The sequence below is a fragment of the Copadichromis virginalis genome, linkage group LG6 (genome assembly GCF_057382275.1).
Source record: "Copadichromis virginalis isolate Kocher_CV1m ecotype Utaka linkage group LG6, C_Virginalis_male_GT1.1, whole genome shotgun sequence".
Taxonomy (NCBI): Eukaryota; Metazoa; Chordata; class Actinopteri; order Cichliformes; family Cichlidae; genus Copadichromis; species Copadichromis virginalis.
This window is the reverse complement of record NC_140623.1, coordinates 43,037,264-43,055,508: the sequence shown is the minus strand read 5'-3', so window position 1 is coordinate 43,055,508 and position 18,245 is coordinate 43,037,264. Positions and strand designations below refer to the sequence as shown.

At 52.2% G+C, this 18,245-nt stretch overlaps 1 protein-coding gene across 4 annotated transcripts in view; it reads right to left on the bottom strand.

Annotated features, from left to right (window-relative positions):
- LOC146708583 (uncharacterized) overlaps positions 1-18,245 on the bottom strand; it is a 40,731-nt gene that overhangs the window by 2,101 nt on the left and 20,385 nt on the right. For all 4 annotated transcript variants that reach the window (XM_085460536.1, XM_085460537.1, XM_085460538.1 and 1 more), the window contains 8 exons: positions 10,039-10,163; positions 9,510-9,863; positions 4,828-4,894; positions 2,086-2,209; positions 1,906-1,996; positions 1,305-1,410; positions 685-758; positions 118-216 (listed from right to left, as the gene is read on the bottom strand). In XM_085460536.1, coding sequence (XP_085316662.1) covers positions 118-216; positions 685-758; positions 1,305-1,410; positions 1,906-1,996; positions 2,086-2,209; positions 4,828-4,894; positions 9,510-9,863; positions 10,039-10,163 — 1,040 coding nt within the window. The remainder of the gene's footprint in view (positions 1-117; positions 217-684; positions 759-1,304; positions 1,411-1,905; positions 1,997-2,085; positions 2,210-4,827; positions 4,895-9,509; positions 9,864-10,038; positions 10,164-18,245) is intronic.

The window sequence follows — 18,245 nt, the reverse complement described above, 5'->3', positions numbered from 1 at the left end:
TCCCTTTAGTATGAGTTAGTCACTGCTCTTCCACACCAGCAGGGGGCAGTCATGGTCAGCAGCGGGCTTCACGAGTGCTGCTAGGAGGAGTTCAGAGGGAGATTAAACCATCGTTACCAGATTCTTGTCGGTGAGCATCCTCTTCCTCCTCTCCTCCTCAGCTCGCAGCTTCTCGCTCAGGTCCTCCTTCTCCGCCGTGAGCTCGGAGAGTTTTTCCTGAGGGGGAAACAGAGGCGCCGTTGTTAGAGTTCACGCTGAGCTCAGCGGCAGGTAAACTACAGATTCATCAGGAACACGTCTGCAGACCGAGCTCAGGTTTGTGTTGGCCTCCTGAGCGTCTGAGCCGGCAGCACAGATAGATCCTCGGCTCTCCTCCACACACAAACATCTGGAAGCACCTGGAGGGAAAACGTGTGCGAGCCTCAGCACGAACGCAGCGCTGCAGAGTCACCGATTCAAACGCCCTGACGGCCACGCTCGCCCCACGCTGAGCAGACGCATCACCTCATTCTCATGTTTATAGCACTCTATTCTGTTCTATTCTATATTGCACAGTATGTTATTCTATTTTTCTTATGTTTTGCTGCTGTAACCAAACTAATTTCCCACGTGTGGGACTGATGAAGGTTCATCTGATGTCACAGAGTGATGGAAATGTGATGATGGCAGTAAAGTGATTCTTACAGAGAGAGAAGCTTCAGTGTCCTGCAGGGATTTTTCCACAGTGTCCAGGTCGGAGCGATGGATGGTCTTCATCTCTGAGCCGGGAGAAAGAAATCAGAGCGACAAAGAGGACAGAGTGTGTGTCTGTGAGTGTGTGTGTGTCTGTGAGTGTGTGTGTGTGTGAGTGTGTCTGTGTGTCTGTGAGTCTGTGTGTGTCTGTGAGTCTGTGTGTCTGTGTGTCTGTGAGTGTGTGTGTGTCTGTGAGTGTCTGTGTGTGTGTCTGTGTGTGTGTCTGTGTGTGTCTGTGAGTGTGTGTCTGTGTGTGTCTGTGAGTGTGTGTGTGTGTCTGTGTGTGTGTGTGTGTCTGTGTGTGTCTGTGTGTGTCTGTGTGTGTGTCTGTGAGTGTGTGTGTCTGTGAGTGTGTGTGTCTGTGTGAGTGTGTGTGTCTGTGAGTGTGTGTGTCTGTGTGTGTCTGTGAGTGTGTGTGTCTGTGTGTGTCTGTGTGTGTGTGTCTGTGTGTGTCTGTGTGTGTGTGTCTGTGAGTGTCTGTGAGTGTGTGTGTGTCTGTGTGAGTCTGTGAGTGTGTGTGTGAGTCTGTGAGTGTGTGTGTCTGTGAGTGTCTGTATCGTGCACACACACACCTTCTATTGAGGCCTTGTACTGCTGTTTCAGAGACTCCATCTTCTGGCTGTGACTCACTTCCTGTTTCTTCCTCTCCACTTCCTGTCGGCTCCTCAGCTCCTCCACCTGCAGGAAGTAACCAGGACGTCAGAGGCGGCGCTGATCAAAACTCCAACATTTATCAGATCATGCAGTGAAAATAAAAAAGATTAAAAACGTCCAGAACTAAGAAAGAAATCAGAGACGTGGCTGTTTTTTGTGTCTTTATGCTCTGCCTCCATCAGGTGTGAGTGATTCTTCAATCTGAGCGTCTGCAGCACGGAGACGAGAGCACTGCTGGACGTTTATGATGAATCTGAAACATTTTTCCTGTCGCTGGATCCAATCAGAGAGCGAGCTCAGGTTCTGAGCTCAGGGAGTCACATGGCGCTCCTACGAGCCAATCAGAGCGCAGCACGAGGAGGGCGTGTGCCGTGTCTCGGCCCAACCGCAGCAGTAAATCGGTGACCTATTAAAGGTCACGCCGCGTACGTGACGAGCACCGTCTCCGTCACGCTCGAGGCCGTGATCCTTTCACAATAAAAGCTGGTTGAGCGTCTGCTCGTGCGTTTGTGCTCAGACCTGCTTCTCCATCAGGACGCGACATTTGTCCGCCTCCTCCTGGTACGTCTGGTGGACCTTGTCCCACTCCGTTTGGTAAAAACTGGTCAGCCTGTCGCAGAGAGGAGCGTGAAACAGGGTCAGTCTGAACGGCGTGCAGGAGGAGAAGGCTCCTGGACGTGAGGAGAGCGTCCGTCCTACCTTTCCTCCAGCTGTGCCAGCTCCTCCCGGTGCTGCTCCCGCAACCTCGTCAGCGCTTCCTCGAAGCCGACGCGCGCCTCCTGCTTCTCCTTCTGCAGACGCTCGCAGCACTGCGACGACGCGACTGCAGGAGAAAGCAGAGCAGCAGGAAACAACTTTGATTTAATGAGTCAAAGAACAGATGCAGAAAAATCTGAAAGAAACTAAAAACGTGTTCTTAACGAGAGACGAAACTGATCCGGGGTCAGCGTCTGCTGAAAAGGAAGCAATGAAATGGTTTGGAACCAGCTGTTTGTGGCCAGATGTGGATCCTGCTCTGACTATTTTACCCATGAATCACGCCGGAGCATCCATCACGTCACGTCACGGCCGACACGCCTGGGGCGGCGATCCTTCAGCGAGTAACGAAAGACGCGCCCCCGTGCGTCAGCCTTCGGCCACATTCCACTTTAATTATTCAGAGAGACCAAACATCTGCATGTCAGCGCGCAAGTACGCGGCGGGAATCACTCCTGGCGACTCATCTCAACCCTCGCAGGCTCACGCACGCCTCCAGCCTCCGCCCGCCACCACACACGCCAGTTTGATTCCACGCCAACCTGAAACATTTTAATAAAAGCGAGAGCTCTCTGCACGCTGAGCAGCCTCGGCGATGACAGCAGCGAGTGTGAACAGCTGGCTGCAGCTGGAGCAGTTGGCGTTCCCTCTGAATGGAGCGTCTGTCGCTCCGGTGAAGGAAACAAAGCCTGCGACAGCTGACGGCGGCGCACACACGGGACGCACACACGCACACGCCTCCATCAAGCACACAAACCCCGAGTGTGAGAGTCAGCAGGTGGCAGCATAAACGTGACATCATCTCACTTTGGTCTCCTCGTACGAGGACGCGTGAAACACAAAGCTACGAGATGACCTGAAGGAACCAGGAAAAAGGATTCCAAACAAGGAAACGAGGAAACGTGCAAGGCAGCGTTTGCTTCACAAACCCGAGCCGCTCCGGCAGAGACACTGTGCAGTCTCACAGCTATGCAGACGACACACCGTCGCATTTATCTGTGAGACCACCGTGTGAACCGCTCTTAAATCTGACAGGAAGAGACTTCCTGCTTCTGACACATCATGGTGAGCATGTGTGGGAGAGGACGCGGCAAACGCTCCTCAGAGACGTGTTGTTCCTGCTCGGTGTGTGTGTGTGTGTGTGTGTGTGTGTGTGTGTGTGTGTGTCTGTGTGTGTCTGTGTGTGTGTGTGTCTGTGTGTGTCTGTGTGTGTGTCTGTGTGTGTGTCTGTGTGTGTCTGTGTGTGTGTCTGTGTGTGTCTGTGTGTGTGCTTTGACAGCAGGGGTCTATACATTACTGGCATTCCTCAGCTCAGAGACGAGCCGAAGGTCAAAAGAAAAGAGCGCATTCAGTGCAGCTCGACGGGATCGAGGGACGGTGGAGAGAAAGTGAAGGTGTGTGTGTGTGTGTGTCTCTGTGTGTGTCTCTGTGTGTGTGTGTGTGTGTGTGTGTGTGTGTGTGTGTGTGTGTCTGTGTGTGTCTGTGTGTGTGTGTGTGTGTGTGTGTGTGTCTGTGTGTGTGTGTGTGTGGCTCTGGTATGTCCATCTGAGTGTGTGTATATATAAACATGGAAGCCAAGTGTACTCTGAGCATGTGTGTGAACTGAAATAGTTGTGATATATATTCTTCAATTACACTTGTGCCTATTTTAATGTCCTTCATCCTGCTGTGTGAACATAAACACGTATTCATAGCTCTGTGGGGACCATGGGAAGGTTACTGTACTTACAGGGGTGAAAATCCAGGTCCCTGCAAGGTTTTTAGGCATTTTAAATGTGGTTTTAGTGTCAGGTTACAGTTATGGTTAAGGAAAACATGTCAATTAGATGTCCTCACAACATATGAATATCTGACGCGTGTGTGTGTGTGTGTCAGTCATGCTAAGCTATCCGGGTGTTCCTGATCCACTCTCAGGCGCACGCAGCAGTATCAGTATTTAGGACACACTGATGTTATTTCCAGTGACCTGAATGTTTGTGCGACTCTTAAACGGGAACTGCGTGGAGGCGTGTCCTCGCTGCCAATTCACAGATGATACTTTAAGAGGAACGAGGTGGCCGCGAGCTTAACAGCAGATACTCCACGAGTCCTCCTTACAGACGCGGCATCAAACTTTACTAATCTATATCTAATCAATACTAAACAGTATTAGTGTAATACACCTAACGTAATAATCGACCGCCATGACGGTGGCCTCCAAAAACACAAACTGACACGTCACTAAAACCTTCAACCTTGCGGGGACCTGGATGTAGTCCCTATAATTGCTGTCGGTCCCCACAAAGATATATAAACAAGCACACAGTTCAGTGGAGGTGCCATTTAATCCATTAAACTCTTGCAGGTCTGAAACTTCTTTGTATCAGTTACACTCGTGTTCCAGTGTGACTCCTACGAGCTCGCCGCCGCTCCTGTCTGAGACCTGGTGGATCCATGGAGAACGCCTCCTGAGAGCACAGGTGCACCGAGCACCTGACGGACGTGCCGACAGGTTACAGCCTGCGTGGAAGCGTCTCTTTTCTTCCTAAGAACAAGCAGCAGCTGCACCGGCGTTACAGCGCCGCTTTGAATGGCAGTTGTCCCGTCCTTGATAAGGTTCGTACGAGTGTGCGTTGTATGCAAATGGATGGGACAGAGGGAGAAGGACAAACAAAAAGGCGGCGTGAGAAGGCCGGACGTTCTTACCCAGCTCGTCCCGGAGGTTGGCCAGCTCCTGCGACAGCTCCTTCTTCTGCTTCAGGGTCTCCTCACGCTGCAGAGAGAAGAAGACTGACATGAGCTCCTGTGGCACGGCGAAGCTGTGAGTTCATAACTGTTTAAATCTAACGAAAGCTGAGCCAGACCGTCAGACAGGAAACACTCAGCTGTGCTAATGCAGCCCTGCTCACAAACACCTTCACCGCAGAGCAGCTGGGCTCAGATGGGCAGGATGTCCTTCACTGTGAGCGTGTGCTCAGGCGACCCACAACAAATATTAAAATACAGACGGTTGTCACACATGAAGGACGCCCGCGGGCTGCCTTAGCGCCAAAGCGCCTCCAGCATCACCTCATGAGGAAACAGTTACCAAACGCCTTCGCAGCAGCGCGGTCGGACGCCAGGCTCGCGGCACGAGTCGTTTTTATGGTTCGTGTTTTGGATGCAACTCTGATTTAACTCAACAAATATTTCTCTATTAATAAAGACGTGAATAGAAGGAGCGGCTCAGGAATTCTCTTTTGTTTTCCTGTGGACGGCTCAGGCTGTTCCTGCTGCCACCATAGCTTTCTTCCACACTCACTGATCATTTTTGTCCAAAGAAGGGAAAATCAAAGTTACAGACGGCCTGAAGTCTCACAACACTGCCCCCCCCCCACACACACACACACACACACACACACACACACACACACACACACACAGTCACTCACTCACTCACTCCTGATGGAGCAGTGTGAGGGGTGGAGCAGCAGCAGGACGTCTGCAGCTGTGCTGCTGCCTGTAAACACACGCAGCATAAAGACCATCTGCTGCATGCGTGTCAGCGACGTGAGGAAACAGAGGCAACGAAAGCAGGCGAGGAACAGCAACAAACTCAGACGTCGGTCACGTTTCTAAACGATCCGGCTGAAAGCAGCGGACGACTCGAGCGGACAAAGAATGTGGAAGATGAGGCGACCCGCTCGGTTTCCAACCCCGGCTCTGACACAGCGCAGCGACGAGCTGTGGAAACAAACACACACCTTGCGTTTCTTCTTGCGGCGATGAGAGGGGATCCTGTCCGGTTTGGCGTGGGCTCTGCTGAGCTCGCCGTGGGCTCTGCTGAGCTCGCCGTGGGCTCTGCTCTCCGCCGCCCCCATCTCTCAGTAACCACAGACGCCCTCATACAAAGCTGCCACGCTGCTCTCCGTCCGGCGTCCTTCCTCTCCCTCTGTCACAAACTACTACAGAGCAAACTCTCTGCCCTCCCCCTCTGCTCCTCCCACACTCTACCTGTCCACCACAGACCTCCTCCCCCCTCCATCTGTTTCTCCTCCTCCCGTCTGATGGAGGAATGCGAGTTATTTCTGCACCGCCCTCCTCTTTTCATATCTTTAATCTTATCTGCCTTTCTCTCCTGCTCTATCAGTCGTTAACTCACCGGACCGGAGCATCGGCGTTTAAATCACGCCTCTCTTTGTCTTCAGCTTCACATTTTTCCTCCGTATAAACTTTGCGTTACATTTATCTGGGAGTTTCCCGCAGAGCTGGGACATATTTTAAAAACCACGAAGCTCTAAAGAAAGACTAATTAGTCCAGTTTCAGTGGCTATAAAACCGATTCTGGTTTCTACAGCAGCCGACATGAAACGCACTCAGTGCACAAAGACCAAAACACTTACGCTCGGGAGGTTTTAGCACAGACTGTATAAAAAGATGGCAACGTGAAAATGCCTTAGACCTGCACGGCCAGCAGGGGGCGACTCTTCTGTGCTTTAAGCCTGTGACTGAAGTTTGTAGCCTCAGTCTGACCCGGTGTCATAGAGACGCCCGTGTGACGGCCATGACATCTTTTATATACAGTCTGTGTCTTTTATCAGACCCCACAAACCGTCCACACACAGACGGTTCCTCCTGGCGTCACAATAAAAGCCCATCGCACCATGTGACCGAACGAGGATTTTAAAAACTAATATTTTGACATTTTAAAATAAAAACACAATAAAAATCTGTCAAACAGCAGCGACGCAAAAGAAGCTTCTAACAGAGTTAGTTAGACCCCGCCCCCCCGGCTTCAGTCTGGAGTCTAGTTTTGTTTACCGTCAGTAACCGTGGATGGCGTGCTTTCACACACACGCTTTTCCAGTGCAGCTCAAACGGCTCCGCCTCCCCCCGCGGCGTGGGGGGGGGGGCTTGGCGTTAAGTGCTCTGTTTATATTCAGCAGTCACCTTTCAAGTGTGCAGGCAGATAAGATAGTGCCGGCATTCATGCTTCAGATAACAAATCACACAGCTTCAGGGCTTCAGCTGCAGCTGCTGCATTCCTGCTCCTCCCCCTCCTCCACCCATGACTCCCCCTTTCACCAGCACCTCCCAGCAGGCCTCCCATCTAATCAATATCCCAGGCAGACAGGAGCCCGGAGCAGTTTATGCTCCAACACAAAAATCTGACGGGGTTATGTAAGCGCGCTCTCGTTCGTGTGCAGGTTTTCCTGCTGATAACAGGTTTTATGAGCCGCTCGCTCCGCAGACACTCCAGGCCAACAACAGCTTCAGCTTGAAACTTTAGGACAGCTGTGCTTCATCAGGCCGAGCTCTCGGATCAGTGCAACAGTACAGTCAAGTTAGAAAATGTACAGCGAGGAAAACAAGCAGAGCTACGAGCACCTCTCGACCCCCCGGGTGTCTAATTAACGGCATTAGTGCTCGGCCCCCGAACACAACACGGCCGCACAGAGAACAACAAAGGTTCAACACAAAGAGTCACGACAGCGAGCAGAGACATGAAGGCCTCTGTAGGCTGCGCTCGGCCGTCTGCAAACACACAGTGTTTACTGAACACACCGTCCACATCCTGGACTCTGACGGACGCATCCTGGAGCTGGTCTGAGCCAATCAGCAGCCTTCATGTATGAGTTGTATAGTTTTAATGTTTTATTTGGGAACAGAATGGTGTGTATGTGTAAGTTTGGTGATGGAGTTTTTATTATGAATGATGAATTGTTATGAATTATTATGTCTATTTTTTATGTTTAAGGACAACAGATGGAAATTAGCCTTCGGCTATAATCTGGCATGTTTACATTCATGTAATTTTTTTTTTTTACATGTATGTTCATTAACATGCACTGTCCTAAATAAATAAATAAAATAAATCCTCGCAGACACTCACAGAATCCTTCAGGGTGAAGACTTTGTAACACGAACACAGACATTTGCACCGTTTATGTAAAAGTTTCACGTTTTCCTCAATTCGTGCATCAGCGTCCACCAACATCAACGCGTACCAGGAAGTAATGGTTAAAAGGCGTGGGCGTGGCTGCTGTGTGTGGATGACAGGACAGCTGAAACGGGACGACGGCTCTTTATTTTACTACTGAACGGAAACAGGAATAAATGATCGTTTCTCCTGTTTCGATTTTTACGGTGCTGTGAAGCCACGTTGGACAGCGACGTCACCTGTGAGCGCCGAGCGGCAGGAGACGAGGCTCGCCGAGACTCAGAGGCAACACTGAAATGTTTAATAACCGCCTTCAGCGCGTCTGCGTTCAGGGGTCAGTGACATCACTGCTGCACGCATCTCAAACTGGAATCATTCAGTCATGATTATATTTTTATTGGCTGACACGCCGACTCCGAGTCCTCTGAGGGGGTTTGCATGCTTGGACGTGCGCGGTGTGATCGGGACCGAAGGAAGTTCAGCATCCACTCCATACCTCAGCCTGCCAGAGGAGGCAAGCACTGCACTTACAACAGGCGCACACACACACACACACACACACACACACACACACACACACACACACACGTCCATCAGCAGGAGCGTGTGAGCAGGATCTTTCCATTGCATCATGTGCTGTTCTTAATGACAGCTGGGCGTGGCGAGTCTCTCCCTGCTGCCTCCTTCTAAAAACAGCCATTGCTCCGCCCCCTCCTCCTCCTCTGCGAGTATCTCCAGCAGCACCTTAAATATCAGCAGGGCGACGTCACCGCTCGCTGCTGAGTGACCTGTAATTACAGGCTGTGACGCCCTGCTCTGCCCGAGGCGAGGGACGGGATGGGCCGTTCACCTCGTGAAGCCACGCTGCGCTCACATGTGCAAACACATCCACGCAGCAGGACCCGCCCCCATCACACGAGGCGCTAAAGCCCCCTCCTGACCTGAAACACGCTAACGAGTCCGTTACCTGTGTGACACCTGCATGCAAATATTCCTGTGGTGCCTTTGAAGAGCTCGAAGAGAATCTGACGCCTCATAACAAAATCACAGCCTCGCTTCAGCTGTGCTGCAGTTAACAAATCAAAGAGTGCGCACAGTTAAAAGACGCCATCAGCTCTTCAGACTTTCACAAACGACATCACCGCCAGTAACATGTGACAGGAAACAAGTCCTGTCCTTCTAAAGCCCCCTTTGTTCTGAGTGCTTCCAGAAGCCTGACGAGGGGCAGCGCTCTCCAACTGTGAGCATGCAGTGTCGTAAAGAAACAACCGCAGCAGTTCCTGCAGCGTCCAGCAGAGGCAGCAGTGAGTCAGTCTCAAACAAACAGTTTGGTCTGTGAGGACCACGTCGCCCTCTGCTACGCTGTGCGGGGGATAAACTGCTTCATAACTGATGCATGTGGGTTTGTTGAGGTCTAAACCGACCAGCAGGTGGCGACACTGCTGTGTAAATGCAGGTGTGACTGTACCTCCGTGAAGAGATGCTGGATGACTGTAGCCAGAGCCTCTACTCTTTTGTTCCCTTGCACGAGCAGCTTCCTCAGCTGAGCGATGGCCTGGTTCTTCTTCTCTGCCTGCTCTTTGCTCTGGTTCTGTTTGATGCTGTTCGTCCCGTCCGACGCCACCGCGCCTCCATGGCTGCCAGCTCTGGACGCGCCCTGAAGGCGAGACCCGGCTCTGGGGCCGGATCGTGGCCCGGTTCTCGCTTTCAAACCGAGAGTCGAGGGTCCGGCGGTTCCTGACGTGGCAGTATTGGTGGCGTTAGTGGCAGGCACTGGAGGAACTGGTGCCACTGGTGCGTTAGCATTCACGTCATCTGGTATCTACACAAACGGGAGGAAAACAGTGAGATTACAAACACGCTAACAACACGCTAACAACACGTTCACTGGTTCTAGAGTCAAACGCAGCTCATCGTGCGAGAGGACGAGGAGTCGTCTCAGCTGCTGATGCGTCAAACAGAAGCAACCCTGACGCCGCTGCTCGTGTCACACGTACCAGGTCGGGCGGAGGCAGCTGCAGGTTCTGGTTGTTTCCTCCGGTGGATGCTGCCGTCTGCGAGCTGCTGCCGGTGTGCGATGGCGTTTTCCCCGGCACCTCCCGCGGCTTGTTGTTTTTATCCACTGCAAGAGAGCGACGACCTCTTAGTGTGCGGGCGGCGGGTGCGACATTCAGCATGGTGTCCACACACGGACGCACAAACACTGCTCGCACTCAAGTTACACACACAGCAGGCTGACGACAATCACACACACAGAAACACACACGCCCTGCTGCTGAAACCAATGCATCATGGGAGTGTGTGTGTGTGTGTGTGTGTGTGTGTGTGTGTGTGTGGATGTGCATTAAGGGCTGCATTACGAGACCAAAGCAATTAGAGCGAGCGATCGACACTCGTCTGCTCTCAGCGCGCTCGCTCTCCTTCCCTCTCTGACTGCAGATGAAGCTTCTGTGCGAGATGCCCGACGCCTCGCCACTATTCAGTGAGAGCGATCAGCCGACAGGTGTTTTCTGTAGCGACTCATCTGAACATCTGGATCTCTCACACGTCAAACTTTGAAAGCCCGTCAGGTCTGCGCTGACAGGCCCTGACAGCACTTCCTTAAAGATGCTGCCCTCTGGTGGCAGCCTCTGAGCAGGGCATCGCTGAAATCAGCTGGACCGTCACCAGAACAGATCCGGCGTTCAATCTCAGACTCCGGCCTCTCGGCGAGTCGTTTCAGCTCCGCCTCATAGCGGAGGCGAGCACACCTCCCACGTGACAAACACAGCTCCTGTTTTTCAGCGTTGGCGGAGCAGAAGGTTTAATCGCTGTGTGCAGGCACATCTGCTTCACTGACACACAGATGTTTATGCTACAGGTAACCTCAGGTGGAACTGTGCCACCTGCACAAACCAGCGCCCGCCGACCAATCACGACCTCGATCTAACGGCGAGGTCACAGAGTCAGAGGGTTCACACAAGAAAGGCCGTCTGAATCTTTGCCTTTCAATAAAAATAAAAATATATAAATTATTAAGAGAGACTTGATTTTTTCCTCTGAGCTGTAAGAACTTTGTAGCCTGGTGCTGTTTTACTTTATTAATCATTTCAGAGTAATGCCGTTGCTTTAGAGTGAGGCTAGTCGGCTGTAAATGGCCTGCATTTGTAAAGCGCTTTACACAATCACAGGAATATGACCAAACGAGGATGAACTCAAACTGTACAAAGTCCCCGAAGGGTGCGCGCACACACACACACACACACACACACACACACACGCGCGCACACACACACACACACACACACACACACGCGCACACACACACACACACACACACACACACAGTGTGTTTAGCCTCTCCTTACTTTAAACAGTGCAGTATATAACCAAGTTTTTTCTATAGCAACTGCTCGATACTGCAGCGTAACAGGAGAAAAGTCCTGAGACGCTGATGCATGCATCCTGCAGACATTCCTGAGGACTTTGCTGTTTCATGTGGCTCGTGTGTGGTGACCTGTGCGAGTGCTGCGGTGAGGGGTTTGTACCTGGAGTGTGCCGGGCAGGCATGCAGAGCCGCTGAGCCCAGACTGAGAGAGAAACCACACGGTTAGCATGCACATCACAGACACCGAGCACAGCGACGAGCCCTGCTGAGTCACGAGAATCCGCTGCGAACACGCAGCGAACAAATGCACTTTCTGCACCCCGAATTCAATTTGAGTGTCTGAAACGCTGCGACGCTGTAAACTGTAGAAGCTCACACTCGAGCGTCACGTCAGCCTCATTATCTGTGAGTCTCGTGAGCCCTCAGCAGGGCGGTCTGTTTATGAAGAACAGTCAGAGAAGCAGCGCAGGGATGAAGCTCAGGAGCAGGAATAAAAGGGATGTGTGGGAGGAGCGGAGGCTTCGGGCCGAGCTGTGAAAATCCACCAACAGTCGTCTTCACTCTGAAGTAATCAGAGTACAGCGCTGACGGTCAAAGTTCCTGCATGTGCCCTCTGCAGAGCCCAAAGTCTAATTATCAGCAGGTCACAGAGCAGATCTGGTCCATCTTTAATGAGCCGCCTCAACTGAGCGTGTGCGGGACGACGAAGGATACCAACTGCAACCATCCTTATTCCGATGTAATCAGATTACTCTGAGGCAAAAACACCAGGTGCTGAGAGGTTGAACTCTGAATGAAACCAGCTTCCCTTCAAAGTCAACACATGATCCAACAAGTGCACGCACACCTGTTACCATGGAAACAACCGTGCAGAGCGTGTCACGAGGTGCACGCGTCCACCATCTGATATATTTACATCCAAATTAGACCCCCTGGTTTCCTAGCAACAACTTTCATATTTGTCCCACTCCATCGCCCCGAGGATGTAAAAGCAGGCTGATGACATCACCGCGCGCACACACACACACACACACACACACACACACACACACACACACACACACACACACACACACTAAATGTTCAAATGTAAAAACGTGCGTTATGAATAAACTCAAACTGAACGATCATCGCTGCTCACACTGCTGCACGCTGGTCAACGTCAGCACCACAGAGGCTGCTGGACATTCAGGACATCACGACGACTCCTCCTGTTCAGAGAGGAGTCGTCGTGCACTGAGACAGGACCACAGCAGCTCTTTACTCTCAGCGTTTTCCTCAGGCTCTGTAATGAACGTGGCACAAAGCTCGATGCCTTTGCTTGTTATTCCCGCTCATTCGGAAGGTCAGCTCAGTCCTGCAGCTCTGTGCGGCTCCACAGAGCTGAGGAGGAGGAGGAAGAGACTGTCAAAGCACCTCTTCATCACACACTCCCACCCTCTGGTTAGCCAGAGGAGCAGAGTCTGCCAGAAATACATTAAATGCTGCAGGAGGCCCTCTCAGCCCACAGACAGGACCAAGCTGCTCAAACACGTCTCAGCAATAATAATTTATTATTAATGCTTTTCAGGTTTCATCGTTTTTCATCTCCTAACAGAAACACAAAAATTAACGTTTCCAATCAAACTGCACGACTGAGTCCAAGCAGACTCTTCACCTCTCACGTCCTCGTCTGCCGCCACATCTGGGAAACCAGCGGCCTCTGCATCGGATTAAGGCTCGCACGAGCGGCCGGCCTCAGCTGAACCGCTGTGCGGCGTACACGGGTGCGCGCTCGCTGACTAAAGCCTGCTCTGACCTACATTTTGGGGCAGAGCAGCAGGGAAGTGGGTCTGTGGAGCTCAGACTGAAAACACGCTGCCGCCAAACACGTGCCGCCGAGCTCAGATGGATGGTCAGAGAGGCGGAGCCCAATATTTACAGAAGGACATGAACGTGGGCCAAACCGCACGATCCACATTAATGCCAACAATCAGAGACGATGAAGGGATTAACGACCCGTCGAGCCAAAGCACACAGCACAGACGAGTACGCAGAGTAAGCCTGACGAGACTCTCAGGAACCCACGACAAGCCGAGCAGTCAAACTTCAGAAACGTGCGCCAGCTTCTTCACACCGAGCAAAAACAACCAACCAACCAGGGCTCACCTCTCCTGAGCCTGAGTGGACCGGCCCACAGGTGATGTGAAATAATCACATCCTAACATAAAAACTGCTCCTTCACACGAAACATCTCCGACGAGCTAGCTGCTCTCAAACCGCTGATGATGGGCTCTGATATTTAGAACTTTGCTGCTTTGAGCGTGGTTTACACACACCCACGGTAACCACGGTAACCCCCCCATAAAAAAAGCCTATTGTCAGACTTAAACTAAATGTGCCTGAATTCTACACAGGACCACAGAAACACTGCTGGACTACAGACTGTATGCAGGAGATGGACCCAAACACTGCTTCCTCACCACCAGGGGGCGCCACAGGTCCCACCGTTACTCATCCAATCCCAAAGAGGATCCGTGTCTCCACCTAGAATTAAACCTGCGACCTTTCACTTTCTACAAAGGGACGTGAAAACTACGACAGAGCACAAACTCATCAGGTCAACTGAGGTCACCGAGCAAAGAAGCTGGGAACTGTTCCCAAACCACAGGAGTCGCCCCCTGCTGGACACGAAAAACAACCTCTTTGGTTCAATATAAAATATCCACATCTGGAGGTGGAAGCTGTGTATTTGGGACATTATTCCTAAGATGCACATTACTGCAGCACCTCCACTCTCACCTCCACCCAGCTAACAGCCGCTCATGTACTGAGTTCTCCACCGATTCCACCGAACACTGTGCACCCGCACCACAGCCTGCACATCTGCACTTGCATTTTTAGGGCTAACAGCTCATCCAACAAAGTCTTCCTGGTGTTTTTTGACTTTGTGCATGTTTAAAGTTTGTGCATGTGACACATCAGAGGCTGAACCAGCTTCACTGTCGCGTTCACGTATTCAGCTCGACGTCTCTCGTGGTCAGTCGAGGTACAGAGCTGAACGACACCGAGCGCTGCTAGCATGAATGCTGACGGTTATTCGCAGCATCATCAGGGATTTTTGCTTTTATGCAGCACGGACTTGAAAAGCTCCCCTGCTGCACGGACACACAGACCCTGGCAGCGTGCAGCTCCTCTTCAGAAAAGGAGGCACATTAAGAGCGAGCGCAGGCTCTGCTGCAGCCTGCACAAACACAGTGCAGCCTTTTAATGGCTGAATAAGTAAAAGCCAGATGTGTCCTGGGCTATTTCGGGTTTGTGTGTGAATCACGTGGCCGTGCCCCGTCAGGCGTGGGTATCGGGGCTAAAAGGAGCCACGGCTATTCATCACGCCATGCCGCAACGCTGGAACTGAAAGCCCCGCACGCACAGCCGTGTGCGACTGCAGCTGCAAGCCGAGCTGAAAGCCCCCACAGGAGGAGACACGGAGGCAACAATGGCTGCCGACGCCGTGCAGGAACACAGGAGGGGCTGAGGAGGGAGGAGGGGGTGAAGTGGCCTTTGAGGCTGATCTGCCATCACACGAGTAAAGATTAGAGCTTCACACAAAGACAGGAGAGGAGGAGGAGGAGGAAGAGGAGGAAGAGGAGGAGGGGGGTGAAAATGAGTTTTATTTTGAAAGGCAAACAGTTACAGAGATGGGGCTTTTATTTTGGGTGGCTGCAGGATTAAAGCATTTCATTAGCTCCTCTGTTTGGGTGTGGTGGCTCCAGCCCCACCCTGCCATGTGCATCTATGGTGGATGAAGGAAGGTGTGTGGAGCACATGGAGGGATGGAAGCAGCTAACGGGGTGAAGCTGCTGATGGAGGATGAACGGGTGGATGTGGGGAGGACACGGGGGACGGAGACTGATCCAGACCTGCGTGGAAGACCACGGTGTTCTTCCTGCATCCCGACAGCAGCTGGAGGTTTCGGAAAAGTCCTTTAGCCGTCAGCTTCACGTGGAAGTTGGACAGCGACAGTCTGGGAGACCACAACATGGTTCGGTGCGAGGCGCCTCCGTCGGACTCAGTCCTTTTCTGCACTTTGAGTTCTTCTCCTCGTCTCAACGTGTCCTGAGCGGCAGGTCACACTGACCCACTTCTTCTTTAGCGGACGGGAGGAAATCCTCCTTTTCTTTAAATTTCAAAAACAAAAAATCCTCCAAAAACAGAATCTGGTTACTGCTGCTGGGATTTGTAGCCTGCATCTGCGTGAAAGCCACGAGGAAAAACAAGACGCCGCATTTTAAAATCAGATCCTGCGCTCGGTCCAGGGACGAGGACGCACGCTAAGCCGCCATCCGGCCTTCATCAAAGCCACAGAGCCGCCGCCGCGACAAGAACACATGAAATAAAAGGAGTGAAGCAGAGCGGCTCCTGCACCGCAGCCAGCACGGGAAGAAAATGGCGCCAAAAATAGCAGCGAGCTTCACCGTCGCCGAGGTCACGGCGAATCAACCACGGATGGAGAGAGAGAGAGAAATGGGCGAGATACTCGTGCATGTGTGTGAGAGAGAGAGCGAGCGTATCCTGGTGACGATTACTCCTCAGCTGCTGAGCACACGGCGATGCCCCCCCATCACCACAGAGGCGTGTCACCAGAATGTACACACAAACAAAGACAAGCATCCACACACACACACACAGGGGGGGAGGGATGCTGCGGGAGGAGGAGGGGAGGAGGAGGGGAGGAGTCAGCGGGTCTGAATGTTCCCTCCTCCCTCATGACTCCTCTGGTCTCTGTCGTGCCACACATGAACCTCGTCGAGGTCAGACGTGATGACAGAAGAAACACTGTGGAGACCCCACACACACACACACACACACACACACATTTATATCCTTGTGGGGACATCTCATTACCCGAACCATAACTGTAACCATGACAATAAAACCACAGTTTGAGGCTCAAAAATGCCTTCAATGCTGTGGGGATTTTGGTCCCCACAAAGATGTTAATACCCGTCCACACACACACAGACACACACACGCACGCACGCACGCACACACACACACACACACACACACACACAGGCAGGTGCCATATTGGCGCCTTTCAGACACTTTGTGAAAGGCGTCTTTGTTTTAGCCAAATCTGTCTGAGCGTTTCCTAAACGACCGAAAGAAGCTGAAGATGTGAAGAACGTGACGGAGAACTTGAACTTGAGGAACAAACAGGACACGACACACTTCTGAATGTCAACAGCTGAATCATCAGACCGCCGTTTGTCCTTTGCTCCTGTGAGCGCGCTCAGAACCTGCAGCTGGGTTAAACTGCGCTGATGCTCACGCCTGACCCAGGTTAGTGAACACAGAGGAAGCCGGCTCAGAGGAAACTCAGGTCCCCACAAAAACCACCGACGGCGAAAACTAAAACCAAGCAGCCATGTTCCCCGAGAGCCTCTCTGCTCACTATTGAATCCACTTTTATTTAGTTTGCATCCAAGTGTGGACGCCGCCATCAGCTGACAGACAGGCTGAGGTTATTTAACAGATCCTGACACACAGCTGTGAACTTTCTCCAACATCTGGTTTACCTCCACTCACACAGATTACAGGACGCCCACCTCCTAAAAATCACCTGTGCACATTTTCAGTCACAGGCGTGTTTGACAGATTTCATCTTTGTGCAGAGTGAGTGCGCACAACATGTGGCTGGTTGACAAACTGCAAACCAGCCATAAAACCTTACAGCCCCGAAACATCAGTGCTCCTCTAACGGCACGAGACAGACCAGCGCCAATAACACCAGAGCTGTGTGTGTGTGTGTGTCTGCCTGTGTGCGTGTCTGCCTGTGTGCGCCTGCCTGTGTGCGTGTCTGCCTGTGTGTGTGTGTGTGCGTGCGTGCGTGCGTGTGTCTGCCTGTGTGTGCGTGTGTGTGTGTGTGTGTCTGCCTGTGTGTGTGTGTGTGTGTGTGTGTGTGTGTGTGTGTGTGTGTGTGTCTGCCTGTGTGTGTGTGTGTGTGTGTGTGTGTGTGTGTGTGTCTGCCTGTGTGTGTGTGTGTGTGTGTGTGTGTGTGTCTGCCTGTGTGTGTGTGTGTGTGCGTGTGTGTGTCTGCCTGTGTGTGTGTGTGCATGCGTGTGTGTGTCTGCCTGTGTGTGTGTGTGCGTGTGTGTGTCTGCCTGTGTGTGTGTGTGCGCGTGTGTGTGTGTCAGAATCAATGTCCACATCTACTGGAGACAAAACGAGCAGAAAGCCACTGAGAGCTTTAAAGGCCCACGCTGCTAACCGCTGTCGCCTGAGGACGGCTGTGGCGAGCGTCAATGAGAGAGGTTTGAATCAAATGCATGTGTGGCCCTTATGAAGTGTGTGTGTGTGTGTGTGTGTGTGTGTGTGTGTGTGTGTGTGGTAATCAAGCCATCATGGGGCTGATAGTACGTCTATGAGTAAGCGGCGCCCCACAGGCCCCAGAGAGACTTCCAGGCCGGCCACAGAGGCAGGCAGCCAGGCGCCCAGGCCCAGACGAGAGCCGCCACATGCAGGGGGAGGAGAGCAGCTGAGTCACGGCCGATGGTTTAAGACATGATTCTGACGCTGCGTGATGCTAAACGTGAAACGTCGGCCTGCCGGAGCTCGACGAACATCAACTCACAGAGCGAGCGCACGGGTTTGAGCTGGGAGGCGTGTCAGAGTTCATGCAATGATGTCAGACCGCCGCCTCCTGCACCATCAGTCCAAACCCGGCGACGCGCGTCATTATTCGCTCGTGTGACTGATGCAAACCTGCGACTCGCTTCAGCTGCAGGAATGAAAAAGCAGATGTTGTGCAGCAAACATCTGCAGTCATGATCACACTGATGCAACAGACTGTATAAA